Source organism: Engystomops pustulosus, chromosome 6 (assembly GCF_040894005.1).
Source record: "Engystomops pustulosus chromosome 6, aEngPut4.maternal, whole genome shotgun sequence".
Lineage (NCBI taxonomy): Eukaryota > Metazoa > Chordata > Amphibia > Anura > Leptodactylidae > Engystomops > Engystomops pustulosus.
The window spans coordinates 173513098-173531755 of record NC_092416.1 but is presented as its reverse complement, the minus strand read 5'-3'; the positions used below and the strand labels follow the sequence as shown (position 1 = coordinate 173531755).

The window sequence follows — 18658 nt, the reverse complement described above, 5'->3', positions numbered from 1 at the left end:
TAGATATGAGATAGATAAGAGATCGATAGATAGATAGATAGATAGATAGATAGATAGATAGATAGATAGATAGATGATAGATAGATGATAGATAGATGATAGATATGAGATAGATAGATAGATAGATAGATAGATAGATAGATAGATAGATAGATATAGATATGAGATAGATAGATAGATATGAGATAGATAGATAGATAGAAATTAGATAGATAGAAATGAGATAGATAGATATGATATAGATAGATAGATATGAGATAGATAGATATGAGATAGATAGATAGATAGATAGATAGATAGATATGAGATAGATAGATATGAGATAGATAGATATGAGATAGATAGATATGAGATAGATAGGAGATAGATAGATAGATATGAGATAGATAGATAGATATGAGATAGATAGATAGATAGATATGAGATAGATAGATAGATAGATAGAAGATAGATAGATAGATAGATATGAGATAGGAGATAGATATGAGATAGATAAGAGATCGATAGATAGATAGATAGATAGATAGATTGATAGATAGATGATAGATATGAGATAGATAGATAGATAGATAGATAGATAGATAGATAGATATAGATATGAGATAGATAGATAGATATGAGATAGATAGATAGAAATGAGATAGATAGATAGATAGAAATGAGATAGATAGATATGATATAGATAGATAGATATGAGATAGATAGATATGAGATAGATAGATAGATATGAGATAGATAGATAGATATGAGAGAGATAGATAGATAGATATGAGATAGATAGATATGAGATAGATAGATATGAGATAGATAGATAGATAGATATGAGATAGATAGATATGAGATAGATAGATAGATAGATATGAGATAGATAGATATGAGATAGATAGATAGATATGAGATAGATAGATAGATATGAGAGAGATAGATAGATATGAGAGAGATAGATAGATAGATATGAGATAGATAGATATGAGATAGATAGATAGGAGATAGATAGGAGATAGATAAGAGATCGATAGATAGATAGATAGATAGATAGATAGATAGATAGATAGATAGATAGATGATAGATAGATGATAGATAGATGATAGATAGATGATAGATATGAGATAGATAGATGATAGATATGAGATAGATAGATAGATAGATAGATAGATATAGATATGAGATAGATAGATATGAGATAGATAGATAGAAATTAGATAGATAGATAGAAATGAGATAGATAGATATGATATAGATAGATAGATATGAGATAGATAGATATGAGATAGATAGATAGATATGAGATAGATAGATAGATAGATAGATAGATAGATAGATAGATATGAGATAGATAGATATGAGATAGATAGATATGAGATAGATAGGAGATAGATAGGAGATAGATAGGAGATAGATAGATAGATAGATAGATAGATAGATAGATAGATATGAGATAGATAGATAGATAGATAGATATGAGATAAATAGATAGATAGATAGATAGATATGAGATAGATAGATAGATAGATATGAGATAGATAGATAGATAGACATGAGATAGATATGAGATAGATAGATAGACATGAGATAGATATGAGATAGATAGATAGATAGGTAGATAGATAGATAGATAGATAGATAGGAGATAGATAGATAGATATGAGATAGATAGACATGAGATAGATATGAGATAGATAGATAGATATGAGATAGATAGATAGATAGATAGATAGATAGATAGATAGGAGATAGATAGATAGATAGATAGATAGATAGATAGATAGATAGAAGATAGATAGAAGATAGATAGATATGAGATAGTAGATAGATATGAGATAGATAGTAGATAGATAGATATGAGATAGATAGGAGATAGATAGATAGAAGATAGATAGATATGAGATAGGAGATAGATATGAGATAGATAGATAGATATGAGATAGATAGTAGATAGATAGATATGAGATAGATAGGAGATAGATAGATAGATAGATAGATAGATAGGAGATAGATAGATAGATATGAGATAGATAGATATGAGATAGATAGATATGAGATAGATAGATATGAGATAGATAGATAGATAGATATGAGATAGATAGATAGATATGAGGTAGATAGATAGATATGAGATAGATAGATAGATAGATATGAGATAGGAGATAGATATGAGATAGATAAGAGATAGATAGATAGATAGATGATAGATAGATATGAGATAGGAGATAGATATGAGATAGATAAGAGATAGATAGATAGATAGATATGAGATAGGAGATAGATATGAGATAGATAAGAGATAGATAGATAGATAGATAGATAGATAGATAGATGATAGATAGATGATAGATAGATATGAGATAGATAGATAGATAGATAGATAGATAGATATAGATATGAGATAGATAGATAGATAGATATGAGATAGATAGATAGAAATTAGATAGATAGATAGAAATGAGATAGATAGATATGATATAGATAGATAGATATGAGATAAATATAGAAAAACAGCAGCACAGTCCTTGTGAAAAATGACAATGGGTGCTATCCAAACTCTCACCAGTCAGAGTTTAAACGATATCAAAATAAGGAAAAACGGCAGCACTCCAAAGTTGTGAAGAAACAAGGTGTTTATTCCACCTCCCGCAACGTTTCGGCTGTGTTCAGCCTTTGTCAAGCATGAGATAGATAGATAGATAGATAGATAGATATGAGATAGATAGATATGAGATAGATAGATGTGAGATAGATAGGAGATAGATAGATAGATAGATAGATAGATAGATAGATAGATAGATAGATAGGAGATAGATAGATATGGGATATATAGATAGATAGATAGATAGATAGATAGATAGATAGATATGAGATAGATAGATAGATAGGAGATAGATAGATATGGGATATATAGATAGATAGATAGATAGATATGAGATAGATAGATATGAGATAGATAGATAGATAGATATGAGATAGATAGATATGAGATAGATAGATATGAGATAGATAGATAGATAGATACATAGATAGGAGATAGATAGATAGATAGATAGATATGAGATAGATAGATATGAGATAGATAGATATGAGATAGATAGATAGATAGATAGATAGATAGATAGATATGAGATAGATAGATAGATAGGAGATAGATAGATAGATAGATAGATAGATAGATATGAGATAGATAGATAGATAGATAGAATAGATATGAGATAGATAGATAGATAGATAGATATGAGATAGATAGATATGAGATAGATAGATATGAGATAGATAGATAGATAGATAGATAGACATGAGATAGATAGATAGATAGATAGATAGATAGATAGATAGATAGATAGATAGATAGACATGAGATAGATATGAGATAGATAAATGAGAGAGAGACATTTACTAGCTCTATCTTATCTTAGTTCCTGTGCCCCTCAGAGTCTCTTTCTCCTCTCTCACACGCAGTGACCTCGCTCTGCGGAACTGTCTCCTTTCGGCTGACATGACTGTGAAAATCGGAGACTACGGACTTTCGCATTCCAAGTATCGGGTAAGTAGGTATCATTTTTACTGATGTCGTTTTTGTGCGGGGGAATTTGTGTTGCAAGCAGCGCCCCCTTGTCTTGTCAGTTTGTGTGTGGTATTGCAGCCCATTTCTGATTGAAGTGACTGTGGATGTGACAGGCTGAGGTCTCCTTCCCTCCTCATGGCTCTGGCAGAATATGCTGTGCACAGTGCAGCTTGTAATGTCCTACTAACCCCAGTTATCCTGGGCTAACAGTACAATCCCACAGCCAGCATCCTGGATACAGCGGCTATGATAGGTATTAGTCATAGAATACATAGCAGCCCCTTAAAGGGGACCTCTCACCACCTCCGCTCCTTCCATCCTTTAATGAGTGTTGTTCCACTGATTCCAGAACCGGTGACATTTTTTCTTTAGCCCCCACCATTCCCCTGCAATCAGTGCTTTTAGTTTAGGCATCCAATATCCGCTCTCTACTGTCAGCTGGGTGGTCCTGGACTGTTAGGACCGCCTACCTGACCATATACAAAGTATATAACAGCAGTAATTTCTCCGGACCGGTGGGGGCTAGAGAAAAAATTGCAACATTGTCAGAACTTGTGAAGCAAAAGGATGTAACGAGTGAAGGTGGTGGAAGGTCCCCCTTAAATCTGAATATCTGAAAGAAAATCAACCATCAAAATCAGGCGTGATAAACCAGTTATACGTCGTCATAAATCCAGATATCGTGACTGTGATCATCTTCTTATATTTGTTTTAATGGGTAATACCCCAAGATGTCCTCTGTGCTGTTCACAGGCTGATACACTGTCTTCCACTCTCACTGCTCCCTCAGCACTTCAGCTTTTTTTGCGTGTTTTCATAATCACACACAGAGGGAAGGGGGAAGTGCTTCTGCACAGTGTAAAAGCCTGTGAAGCTTCAGCCTGGAGGGGCTCTGGTAACACACCGCAAAGCTCTTCAGGCTCATTAGCATACTAAAAATGTTGATTTTAGAAGGAAGGAGGCCACGGATAATACATATAAGAACTTTTGGCATTTGTCAAAGCGTTGCTAGAGCGTGTGTAAAAATGCAACAAATTTGTGGCACAATTTTCATTAAAAAGGAGCGAACATTTAGATTAGTCGGTCTGGTAACGTGAGAGTTTTTTTTTCGGCATCCACCGCCATCTCTGTGAAGACTCTTCCATCGTGACGAATCGATTCCATAGATTCAGTGACACTTATAGCGTCGTAAGGCGTTATGTCACCCCCAAGGGAATGCTGGGAAATACGCCTCCCCCCCCCCTCTCCCTCGTTACCATGTTACACACATTCTGTATTCTGTAATCATACACCATGGCGCTTCGCCAGCTGTCCCCGGCCTGTGCCAGAGGAAGCACCAGGCTGCCCAGATTAAGGAAGGGGAGGGGACGTAGTCAGTCTCCCATCTCGGAGCGCGGGGAGGAGGGGACTTTAGTGTAACCTCTCTCCGTCAGGGTGAATCAGACGTCTGCTGATCCTGGAGGAGGAGGAGGAGGGGGGGAGTAGTAGGAAGCAGAAGCAGCAGCGGCAGCGAGGAAGCTGAAAAGTGTCTGTAAGTGGCCGTGTTTGTGTCTTGCAGGATGACTACCTTGTGACGTCGGACCAGCTGTGGGTTCCGCTGCGCTGGATCGCACCGGAGCTCATCGATGAAGTACATGGGAACTTGCTGGTGGTGGATCAGACCAAGGCCAGTAACATCTGGTAGGGAGCGATGTTTGTCTCTTGTTATTTTGTCCGTCTTGGGTGGAGCCCTCCACAATGATGTCTCATCAACCTGCACCGTTCCTTGTCTACTCCTCTCTCCGTCTGCATTACGGTTTATTTATAAACACGCGACGCTCGCTCCTTGGGTGGGGCCCCCCCACGAATCGCACTTACTAGCCTGAAAATTTACTTATTACGTAGCGGTGTAACCACATATAAGCTAAGGATCGTACAAGACAGGGGCGCAGCTTTCTTACATACCCCCCTTCCTATAATTTGCCCAATAATGCAAAACAATTGTTAACTTTTGTTGTCTATGGGTCCGATGCTTCCTTTATTCTTCCACGGATCTCCGATTTATCCTAATGGGTCCAAAATTTAGATAGACCCACCTTCCCCCTGTTTGAAACTCAAAAAAATGGGGGTCGATTTAGTGGAACCCATAGACGCAATGCCATATGTATGTATGTATGATATAGGTGTGTATGCTGTCTGTAGCAGCTGCCAATACGTTCACAGCTACGGGCAGATTAAGACTACCATGTGCCCTGGGCTGTATGGATATTATAGCCCCGACAAGTCCAGGATTAACTTCCTACATCCGGCACTAGAATCGGATTCATGGGGAATAGAGGACGTGTCCCTTCTGCTGCTTTCCATCTGCATTTTCAGGACGTGCAGAGGACCTTAATAGGTCCTGAAATGGCTCTTGTGTACATGTGTTTCGAGAACAGGAACAGATGTATGAGGATTTCATGGGTGAAGGTCCTTCTCAGTATAAAATTTGATGGGTGGCCATGGGCCCCCTAGAAAGCTTGGGCCCCCGGGCTACTGCCCAAACTGTCTATATTATAATGCACTACTGTTCACAGCTTTTACTACCCCACGATCACATACTTTTATACTATGGGAAACAAAGATCTGCCATTTCCAGTGAAACCTCTGTACCTGTGGACATTATAGTTTCCTCCATTGTCTTATGTGGTTTATGCAGACCATTGCATCCCATCACCTTGTAGCTTTTGTTTTCTCAAGGGGGTCGCAGTATTGTTCCTCAGTGAAACAAGTCCCATATACTCTATACTTAAGAGACATAGAATAATATGCAATCCCTTTTTATTATATACCCAATGTCCGGTTAATTTATTACCTCAGAGTCTGTGACAACCAATCACTGCGCAGCTTTCATTTGACTAAAGCAGTGAAAGAGATGAAACCTGTGCTGTGATTGCTTACTATAGGGCTATAACAATAAACATTTTTATTGCATTTCTTTTGAATGATTTTGGGGGTGAAAATTGTGAAGGGGATATTTGATATTCCTTATAGTTTTTTTTTCCTGTCCAAGCAGAGAAGATGCTACATCTCTCCCCTCTATCTCTTAAACCTTGGTCATATATTCTCCCCGTAGATCTAGTTATCTCTAGTGCCAGGAAAACCGCCATGACACCCAACAAGTCCTAGAGACATTGGCGCCGGTCTCTCCGGCACTTGTGGCAGGTTGCACCCAGTCCAATTGGGTCAGCGAGAGTGTAAGGTGTATATTATCCATAGTGCAGGGGGATTACGAGATGTTGGGAGACACAAGTTGATGTCTAGGCCGAGGGTGGGGTGACACCCATTATATGCTGGTAATTATAAATTGCAGACACGAGTGAGCCAAAGTTCACCAAGTAACTGAGCAAGTCAAGACAAAGGGAGCACAGTGCTCTGTGGAAAAAGAAAGAAAGCCTTTAATTATATGATCCTGAGCACTGAAGTCTACTCTCCATGAAGTAGTAGATGGTTGTTTGTGTCGTCCATGGTTTATAAGACGTCTTCTTTCCCTCCAAGGTCCCTGGGCGTCACTCTGTGGGAGCTGTTTGAATTGGGACGTCAGCCTTATGACACATACTCCGACCGCCAGGTCCTCTGCTATGTTATCAAGGAACAGCAGCTCAAACTACCCAAACCGCAACTTAAGCAACTCCTCTCGGACCGCTGGTAAGTGATATATATATATATATACACATTGTACATTCAGGTGTAAGCACCCTGTGTATGATAACCTGTAGAAAGAGAGACTTTACATTAAAGAGGATCTTCTGTTCAGGGTTCTCATCTCAAAGAGCGTCTCTCTTCTTGGAGGACCTGTCTTTATTACCCAGGGCTTATTCACATCGTAGGACGTCTGTGTAATACATAATTTCCCCTGTGGAGGCAGTGCAGGAAAATTTTGAAGGGATTAAAGATGGCCGCTGGGTGGGGGTTCATTTAAACAATCTCTACTTAAAGCATACATTGACAATAAGCCGGAGAACCCCTTTAACTGTGTAGGTAATGATGTCTCTCTGCACAGCAGCAATGAAGGCCTGATATTCGGCAGAGACATGGAAGTATGGAAATTATATTGAAGGGAATACAATTTCCACAGCACGCATCAGGGAGGGAATAGATGCGCCAACTGTATCATCTTGGAAACTAGAAGCCACCGGGGATTTTCTCCAACCAGAAAAACACATGCATCAAATGGATAAGTCACCTGAGAAACCTACACATCACAGATTATAAACCATAGAAACCTAGCAAAGGCCAGACACGCAAAGCTCAGTCCCTCAACACAACATCTCCAGGAGCTCCGATCACGTAACGCACACCACACATCAGGTGGCCGAGACTAATCTTTGGTTCATGTGAAGTCACTATTCTGAAGTCTCCAGGAAGAATCCACCAAGTCTTCTCGAAGTGCAGGGCGAACATCATTGGTTGGGTAGACAAGTCTGGTTTAATGTAAGGGCCATTTCGTTGTTCTGGTGGTGACCTGCAGGAATATGTTGGTGCTTTCACCTGGTACTAATGTCTACGTTCTCTTTCAGGTATGAGGTGATGCAGTTTTGCTGGCTGCAGCCAGAACAAAGACCCTCAGCCGAGGAGGTGCACCTACTTCTCTCCTACTTGAGTGTTAAAGGAGCTGGCGAGCTGGAGGAAGAGTTTGAAAAGCGCTGGAACGCCATGAAACCAAATGGTGGCGCTGATAGCGGGGGCCACCATGATGCAGAACTCTCTTCCTATCCACTACTGGAGCACTTCTCCTCTGATGGATTTCACTCCGATGGGGATGATGTATTAACCGTCACTCAGACAAGCCAGGGACTCAACTTTGAGTATAAGTGGGAGCGTGGACGGCATGAGCAATACCCACTGAGCCCGGGTTGCCAACCATATCAAGATATGTACTACACAACGAGCGGCGGAGACAGAATTAGTCTGGGTGTTTCACCTTCTGGATATGAGAACAAGGACTGCAATCCGGAGTCTCGGCCACTTGAGTTGGTGCCAGTCGTGAGTGCACGAAGTCCATCGGTAGCAGGAGATTACTACATCCGTATAGAAGAACCTCTAGGCAGCAATGTCCAACAGGAATATAGCCTACAGCATGAAGATCTAAACGATAAAGAGACACCTGGGATAGAGGAGGAACCATGTGCTGACAGTCCTTCTATAAGCCTTTCCATGGAGCCTCTACTGGTACATGTTGACAACTGTACTGAAGAAGAGACCTGTTGGCTTAGTCAGGACAAAACCCTAAATTCCTGCTCCCCATCTGAAGATGAGGCACAAGAACCTCTACTTGAGGAGGATGAGAGTATAAAAGATTTTATTGACCCTCTTGGAGCTTCACCATCTTTTGACCAGTTTTGCCAAGTACAACCTGATGCAGGAGAATTACCCCTGCCAAATACATCCGAAACTGAGGAGACTGGGCAGATGTGTAGAGAAACTTTTGATTCTGTTATGATTGAAGATGAAGAGGTCTTTTCACCCGAGAGACCTTCTCAGCTTCCTACATTTTCCCCACATTGGGCATCAAACATTTCATCCAACAATAATATCTGCAGTGAACCCCAGCAGCACAGCCCTGGTGTCTGGTGTAATCATCGATCTGAAGGCACCCAGGCTGATCAGGCATCACCGCCATATGGACCTGAAACATGGCAGGCCATGGAGACTGTTGAAGGAGATGGAGGCATGTCCATTGCTGAAGGTTTGCAGGAAGATTTTTACAAAGCTGAGGAACATGTCACCCAGGAATCTTCAGAAAATCAGCTCTCACCTGATCCATTCTCCCTTAGTCCGACAGAAGACACTGAAGGTAAAACCACTATACCGCACCTCGATCATATCGCCCATCCTCTAGAATCTCCAGATAGTCCAGATGTAGATTCAGGTCAAGAAATGGATCCTCTTGGGGTAGGTTTGTTAAGACATTGTGAAGTTTCAGAGTCTTCATGCATACTTCAGATCACAGAAGATGACACCTTGCCTATCGCTGTATCTCAAGAGGTTCTACTTTCCCCGGATAAAGAAATGGAGAGTCCAGATAAGACCATCCCTAAAGACTTTTACCCGAGTGACAGTGAAGATGAGGATACCTTGGAGCTAACTTCTGGGGTGTATACGGACATCACTAGTGAGGGAGGGGACATGGCTCCATCCTTTAGGTCCCTGCAGAAACAAGTTGGAACTCCAGACTCTTTAGATTCTTTGGATATGCCATCTACAGCCAGCTCTTGTGAGGCATTTAGCCTTGTAGCCTATGTCCCATGTGCCCAGCACAAAGCACTTGACAGTGGCTACGACACTGAAAACTATGAGTCTCCAGAGTTTGTATTAAAAGAACCTCAAGACAATAGAGAGACTGAAGTTTATTACCAGCTCAGTCAGTCCCAGGAACATATCCTGGAACCTGGAGATATGCCAATGTCCCGATCAGTAAGCAGCGACTTACAAGGTTTAGATGCCAAGAATCCCTATAGAGATTCTGCATATTTCTCAGACTATGACTCCTTTAATCGAGAGGAAGAGGAGGAGGGCGATCAGGAAGATGAAAGAGAACAGCAAGAAGCCCCCGAGAGCTCACGGTGTACAAAGCTGGACGTAGAAATTACTGCCTCAGACTTGGCAGGAAACATTGAGGACTTAAATGTCGATCAAGGTCCTTCTGTGGCCAACGTGGAAGAAGAACTTCCTGAGATTTCTCTTTCACCTCTACCTTCAACATCTCCAAAAGACGTTTCATTGCTGGAACCTCCACTGATAGTAAGGGAAGAGTCAGTGGATGAAGGTTTAGGGTTAGAATGTCATAAAGACTCCTCCACTGAGAAACAACCCAATAACGGTTCTGTAGAGCCAACCCTCTCACACCGGACCTTCACACTGTCCCCTGTCCAGCTGTGCTTGACCAAGCCAGGTGCAGCAGGTAGCATCACACTGACCACTGGTCTGCAGGCAGATGACAAGTCATTGTGTAATAGAGAACCACTGGGAGCCTCCCATCTATCCAAATGCCTTTCCCCTCCACTAATCCGGAAGGAGGGTAGAGTCGGTGACTCCACGGATGACGACGATGAGGATGAAGAAAGTGATGACAGCGATGAGTCCGATGAAGAGCTCCGCTGCTACAACATCCAGGAGCATAGCGAGGAGAGCGAGGAAGAGCACGCTACTATACCCATTGTTATCACAGATAATGACAGCTGTGGGCACCTCAGAAGCCTCCTCAAGACGCCCAACTTCATATCCCAAGCTGAGGCTACGGACCTGGACAGAAAGAAGAAAGCCGTCTCCTTCTTTGATGACGTCACTGTCTATTTATTTGACCAGGTAGGTTTTATGATATGACGTGACTGTGTCCCTTAGGTCTCATGTTCTCCTGGGTCATATAAAATGGGGGTCTGCACACTGTGGGTCTCCAGCAGGTCCGGAATACGGTTGGGCCCCTGGGCACACAGAATGTAACCCAGACAGGGTAAACATTTAACATCCATGTAATAGGCAGCCCCCCCCCCCATAGTCAGTAATCCATGTAATAGGCAGCCCCCCCCCCATAGTCAGTAATCCATGTAATAGGCAGGGTCCCCGCTTTGTTAGTTATCCATGTAATAGGCAGGGTCCCCCCTTTGTTGGTTATCCATGTAATAGGCAGGGTCCCCCCTTTGTTAGTTATCCATGTAATAGGCAGGGTCCCCCCTTTGTTAGTTATCCATGTAATAGGCAGGGTCCCCCCTTTGTTAGTTATCCATGTAATAGGCAGGGTCCCCGCTTTGTTAGTTATCCATGTAATAGGTAAGGTCCCCTATAAATCAGTAATCCATGTAATAGGCAGGGTCCTCCTTAGTCATGTAAGGGTACATACACATGGCCTTCTGGGAAGATGTATATGCGGCCGCAAATTTGCGCAATGGGTGCTCATTAGACTGTGTCCCCCTCAGTAATTCATTTGGCAGGGTTCCCCCTTAGTAATTCATAAGGTAAGCCCCTCTTCATTGTTAATTTTTAGACCTAATGCAGCAGAAAAAAAATAACAAAAAGGAAGTCACCTCCTGTCTTCTCCTCAGCATCTTCATGTGAATGATGCAGGATACCGTGTATTATACCCCTCTGCCAGATCCGGCTGCAGAGTCACTTGCACGCACATCCTGTAGACACACACGCTAGTTATTACACACCGGAATCGGTTCATTATTGAAGTCGTTGAAACTCCAAGCGGGGAGCCTGGTGCCTGTCGTGGACCCCCCCTTCCTTCTTGGGAGTAAATTGTTGGGGGCCCGGAACGTGTGCCTTGGGAGCCTTCCCCATAATCTGGCCCCGCTCTCCAGCTAGGGGTTCTACTTTTTACCTTATTCAACTTTGTATGTTCATATTCATGAAAACGTTAGGACAAATATTGTTAAGTAATTTCTATGGACTTTGAGATGAAAGGGGTGGAGGGGCTACACTCATAACTTATACACTCAGAAAGCATGATAGGAACTGTGGTCTTCCTAGCTATAGTAGACATGGGGGGGGGGGGGTCATTTATCTTTTTTTTTCCCTAGCCATTGGTGTTTTTGCGCCTTTTAGCTGCTTAATGGCTGTTTTGCGCCTATTTTGCGTTTTTTTTTAAATGTTACGCCTCAATTCCCCGTGTGTTGTTGCACCCTATTTGTTATTACATTGCACCTCTTAACAGATATTTGCGCCCGTTTTATTATAATATTGCAAATAATTTCACAGTTACTCGGCAATGTCCTGACCAGGCTTAGGAAAGGCAAGGGTATGATTTGCGCAACAAATTGCAACTTTTAAAAAAAAAATTTGCCCCTAATAAGGCACAAAAACCCCCTGCATTTGACATAGAGACAAAACGAAAAAAGACAAATGCGGTGCAAAAAATTAACTCACAACGGGGGCAAAAGAGCGCAGAGAAGTGGGACATAAAATAAATGACCCCCATGGTGTTGGCGGATGATTGTCATGTACAGTTTTAAAGTATTATGATCTTGGATGCATCCGAATAAGACCTGTCCTGTATTTTTGCCTTTTAGGAAAGCCCAACACTGGAGCCACCGGATCAGGAATACCCAGAACTTCCTACTGTGCCGCAAGATACAACTAGTAAGGAGCCTACAAACCACCTCTTAGGTAAGGACAATGAGCACTGAGGGTGGAGGATGTTGTGCTACAGACACAACTGCACTAAAAACTCATTTTTTGTTGTATTACTCCAACGTAAAAAAAAAGAAAAAAATGGATGAATTTCTCAGTAGAATATACAGCACCTATGCAGACCAATGCATCTCCATGGTAACAGACTACAAACAAGTAGTACGATGTTGCAGTCATAGTAACTTCCATCCGACCCCCTTCTCCATACTGAAAGTATTTTAGCAAAAAGCTTTGGACGGAGCAGGAATATAGGATCAGACTACATTTAGCCTGTTGCCATGGTGATGCCTAGGCCTTCATTGGCGCTAATGCAGAATTTTTATTCTGTTTTAGATACGTTTACTGAGGGTAGACATAACCTTTTAGACACATCTCTACTCTTCTGGACATGTGCTCCCATGGATTAACCATTACGGGGCTTGAGATTACTGTCTAAGAAGATGTGATGTTCCTGACGCAGGCAGATTTGTGACGTACATTGCCTTTAAGCTGACACATGGGAGATAATCCAGTTACTCAGAGCGGCTTTGAGTAAGGGAGAGCAAACCTGCGCATAATGAATGCAGCGAGGAGGCCTCATAGTGATAGCTGGCTGATCCGTACTGATACAGTGTGACAGACCATCAGCTGTGTGAGCATGACTAAGAAAAGATGGCTTCCATTCATAAAAAGGTTGTAGACATCTTGATTTGCATGTGATCAGGTCACATCCACATTCCCCCCGAACGCTGACAGCAAGCGGAGATCTGACAACTGTGAAGACTCTGACAACAGAAGATTCGAGTAATCTACTATAATGCAATTGGTAAAATTTCCATAATGAAAAGTTTAATTGTATTGCCCCCGATCAATTCAGTGTATTTTGTTTTTTTTTAAATTCGTCCACCCATTTAATAGATATGGCCCTCGGAAGTTTGTGTGTGAATTAGCGCCTCCAAGTCGATGGGGCGTGACCTTTTATTTTCTCTGGGGGTGTGTCTATTAAAAATACAAGGTCATCTTCCCAGGGGTCGTATCTTTGGAAGGGTGGATGTATTCTTAAAAAATAAACACCGCATTGATGAGGGGTAGAGCAGGAATCAGATGAGGGTCGTCATTCAGGGATTTATTCTTGAGGACAGATTTCCTTTTAAATATCATATTGATGACAACAGGTTATTGTGGATTTCGGAAAATTGGGAGCGTATTAACCCTTGTGTCTCTTGCAGGCACTGGCGAGTTTGAGTGGGACGAGGCCTTGCCTATAAAACCTGTGAAATCCTCCTTTATAACCTCACTCACGCCGGTCGTGCTGACTACCGAAGTGGACAGCGCACCCCCCGCTCCTGCACCTCTACCTGCACCTGTGCCCATTCCCGTGCCCGTCCAGAAGCCGCAGCTGCCTGTTCAGTTCTCCAGATTCAGTGTCTCCCCAACTGCTGTATCGCGATTCTCTATAACGCAAGTGGCCGACAACGCCATTGGATCCTTGCAAGGTGAGAACGGATTGGGCTTATTCTTGTTAAATTTAATAAAATTTTATTAAATGTAATACTTTTTGCGACAACTTCAACGTGGAGATGACCCCATATAAAATACGGCAGGTTTGGTTTAGTACAGCTGCCAGTGTCGGGCTATAACCCCTTAGATGTCCCGTCCACATTCCACCACATCATCTAAGGGGTTGTAAACCACTAATTTGGGATTTACTTCTACAGTCACAGATTCAGCAGTGTGAAATGGCTGATGCCAGGGAGCAGTAGATCTGTAAAGTACAGCGAGCGTGTAGATTTTTCCTTTCCTCTATGAATTGAATCCATGTGTGATTACTCTGCTGGCGGTGTTGCCTCTAAATAGCTCCTAATGTGTTCCTGTTGCCTCAGTGGGTGGGGGGGCATAACAGATGAGCGATGTTATTTCTGTCTATGAGGAAGTGGAGCCATAGACTGGGCGCGGCTTGTGGTTTTAGGTTGTACAAAACATGAAGGTTTCCAGCATAAATGGCGTCACTGGAAGCAGCAATGTGCAAGGAGGAGCATGTGAGGCCCAGAACTACAAGCTACAGCTGCCAAACCTGGCAATTAGTACTCGGCCCCCGGTGATAAGTATTTGTTCAGTGTTGAGTAGAAGCAGCTTTGGAGCTGGTGCAGCCAGGAGACTTCTTGGGAAGATGCTACGAGTTCCTCACCCCTGGATTTGGGGATCCTCTCCAGGTGCCTCAGGTTGGATGGTGAGGCCACTTTCCAGTCTCTCCAGAGATGGTGATGGGTTTAGCCTCTGCTGTGGTATTTTAGCTTTGTGCTTAGGGTCATTGTCTTGTTGGAAGGTTCGGCCCAGTCTGAGGTCCAGAACATCGGGAAGAGGTTCTCACCCAGGATATCTCTGTACTTGGCCGCATTCATCTTTCCTTCCATTACACCTAGTGGTCCTGTCCCCCCATAGCCTGATGCTGCCCCCTATGTGTCACTGCTGGGATTGTATTTGGCAGGTGATGAGCGGCGCCTGGTTTTCTCCACCGCTTAGAATTATCACCAAAAAGTTCAATCTTCATGTGTTCTGCACGCTGTATGCGGCTATCATATGTCTTGCACTGAGGAGAAGCTTCCAGACTCTGCCATAAAGCCCTGACTGCTGGAGGCTGCAGTGATAGGTAACTCTCATCTCCCTACTGCATCTCTGGAGCTCAGCCACAGGGATCCTGGGGTTCTTCTTTACCTCTTCACCAAGGCTCTTCTCCCACAGTTGCTTAATTTGGCTGGACAGCCAGTTCGAGAAAGAGTTGTGGTCTTCCCAAACTTCTTTCAGGATTATGGAGGACACTGTCAATTGTGTCTGTGGCAAGGCACAAACCTGGCCAAGGTTACAAAATTTCTGCAGCATTTAAGGTCCCCATCTCTTTGATCCTTGGGCAGTTCCTTAGACCTCATGACACTCATGTGCTGTGTGCCTTTCCTAATCAAGTCCACTTAGTTTAATTAAGCACAGCTGGACTCAAATGAAGGTGTACAACCATCTCAAAGAGGATCAGAAGGAAGTGGGCAGCATGTGAGCTAAATATGAGCGTCACAGAAAAGCTGTATACTTATAAATATCTACTTTTTTGTTTTTCTTCCTGTCAAGATGGGTGCTGAATGTACATTAATGAACAAAAAAAAAAAAAGAATGTTCTTGATCTAGCCCAGTGATGGCTAACCTATGGCACTGGTGCCAGAGGAGGCACTCAGAGCCCTTTCTGTGGGCACTCATCACCAGAGAGGACTCCAGCTATCTTCCTGCAGTCCCAGACAGCCCAGGACTTGCTGTGCACAGAAGTATTTTAAAGTGACAGCGCTACCTGGGACTATTATCTGCTTTATTGGTGTCCTCAGGGAGCTGGTATCAATGAAAACTGTGACAGAGAAGGGAGTATAAATCACAAATTACATTTCTGTGTTGGCACTTTGCGATAAATAATCGGGTCTTTGTTGTAGTTTGGGCACTCGGTCTCTAAAAGGTTTGTCATCACTGTTCTAGCCAGTTGAAACAATGCAATGAAACAAAGAGTGAAATATTTAAAGGGGTCTGAATACCCCTTGTAGAATGATGGATATTTTTGTTGTCCCCAAGCTTTAGCAGATCAGGCAAGATTACTAATGCCCAGATTTTCTTTTTACTTTGATACAGACAAATCGAAGCCTGGAAATGAAGTCTAAATGTAGCAGAAGTGGACTTTAAGGCTTCTGAAGCTCAGGACTGGACAAGCCACCACACCATGGAGCTGTCTGGAGAAAGGTCTTACTGTTTTTTGGTTGCTGCTGTCAAGGAACCTTTTCCCAATATGTCCCCCTGCGTACACTGACCGCCCCCGGGGGCTATTTGTGAGTTGCACTCAAGGTTTGGACCTGTACCGGTTTGTCTGTAGGACTGCGTGTTTGGACTGGTTCGTACGTGTGCTGATCTTCTCATGAATGTGGCCATGATTTTAATGACCAGTCGTGTACATACCTTGTGTACATAGTGCCACTTACCTGTCTTTTTTTTGTTTTAAGGAGGCATTAAGAACTACCCATCATGGGCCTGGCAGCCATTTTGTGGGATTGACCACTATTTGGTCCGTAAACGGTATGGCAGCTGATTAAATGCACAAAATGGCTGCCTCAATAAAGACTAGGACGCGGATATATATATTTTTTTGACTAAGGTGGGAGATGGGCTCCAATTTTGGGGCCAACACTAACTCACTGACCATAGAGAAGAAAAATCTGATTATAGATCATGAAATGACTATCCCGAATCTGGATGTAACCTAACCCCAAGACGAAACTGAAAGGGCACGAGCGGCTGAATTTTCACAATACTGGGAAGGAGAACTTCTATTTTCTGAAGAACATAATTCACCATTACACTCTGATAACATGGCGACGCTGAGTAATGGATTGAAGGCTCACGCCACAGGGTCTTATCCCACAGCTGTCGGATCTAAAAAATGACTGCCGTGCTCCTATATCATCCAGAGGGATCACAAGACGTGTCTGGCCATAGGCGAATCTATAGGTGGATGAAAATATTTATATTTTGTAACAGATTATAATGAACGACTGATCTATCCAGAAGTCCTGCTGTTTGTGGGGTGACTCAGGCGAACGCCCGAGACCCCTCCCTATGTGTGCGTGTGTGTATATACATATATAGATACTGTATATTGTATAAGTAAGAGTATAAGGGCCAGTGTACAAAGGATTTATTTTTTACAATGACCTCCATATGATTTGTGTGCACTTATAGGAGGAACACACTTGTAACCTTGACTAGGACATGTGTATATGGCACTTTACAGGAGCGGATAATTCGCTCAGCTGAGGGGTCCTTTTTCTCTAGAAAGGAACGGCGGCCATTTTGTGGACTAAAACCCATGAGGTGGATTTATGAAAACTAGCTAAAAATGACAGCCAATCACCACGCAGCTTTCATTTTTGAAGATCACTGTACAAAACAACAGCGGCTTTGTGATTGGCTGCCTTGGTCAACAAAGACGTCGTGAATTTCCTCATAGATTCAGGCTACAAAATGGCAGCCGCCTCAGTGAACTCTACCCACTAGGCCACATGCATCCACATGTTTTTAACGTCTTAATAACTGCATGTCTTCATCAACTTTTAGCCCTTCTAATTGAATAACAGGTCAACCCACAATGCCACAAATAATCCCTTAATATATTGTGAGACTACAACTCCCAGCATTTCCTGCCAGCCACATGCTGAGGGTTGTCAGAGCACCTTCTAGTCAGACCACTGCTCTCCATGAGTCTTTCACTTGGAAGGTGTCACTTTCATTCCATAGTACAACCAACCCTATCACCCTCTAATCCTAAAAATATTGGATACCACCCAGCTTTCCCATAACAGATGTATAAATACAACAACAAACTGTATAATCATCCATGGACTACAACCCCCATTCCTAACTACTCATTAGAATAAAGCTGCTGACTGTATAGGTTGGAGGACTAAAAGACCCAGCATGTCTGTCAGGCTGGGTGTTAAAGTCCTCCAATAATCGAATTTGGTGATTGTGAAAGCCAAAGTAAAAATATATATATATATTAAAAAACGGCATAAACCTGTACAGTACATTTAATGTTATTGCTGCCAAAGAGACCTGAATACATATGGCATTAAGGGACAAGATGGAGTCATTTTTTATCCCTTTCCCTCCCTCATTGTTTTTATTGCCCTGTGTCCTGAGTTTGAGGTATAGGATACAAGTGCAATGAAATGTTCAATAAACTAAAGAGAATGTTATGTACATGTTTCTGAGGGGTCGTCTATTACTTGGTAGTAATCTGCCAGGCCACATATGCCAGTGGCAGCCATTTTGTGAGGTAAAAGTTAGGGCTCCTGTTATATAAACATACTTTGCACAATTTTTATAAGTCTCTGTTATCAGCCCGGGCCTGTAACGATGGCAAAATGTAGTCCCCTTCATTTAACCTA

General features: G+C 42.3%; 1 protein-coding gene across 7 annotated transcripts in view; it reads left to right on the top strand.

The window, feature by feature from the left end:
- AATK (apoptosis associated tyrosine kinase) overlaps positions 1-18470 on the top strand; it is an 84177-nt gene extending 65707 nt beyond the window's left edge. For all 7 annotated transcript variants that reach the window (XM_072112484.1, XM_072112483.1, XM_072112485.1 and 4 more), the window contains 7 exons: positions 3452-3536; positions 5116-5237; positions 7074-7223; positions 8096-10883; positions 12587-12683; positions 13916-14182; positions 16350-18470. In XM_072112484.1, the coding sequence (XP_071968585.1) occupies positions 3452-3536; positions 5116-5237; positions 7074-7223; positions 8096-10883; positions 12587-12683; positions 13916-14182; positions 16350-16378 (3538 nt within the window). In that variant the 3' untranslated portion in view covers positions 16379-18470. The remainder of the gene's footprint in view (positions 1-3451; positions 3537-5115; positions 5238-7073; positions 7224-8095; positions 10884-12586; positions 12684-13915; positions 14183-16349) is intronic.
- Positions 18471-18658: the final 188 nt, after the last annotated feature.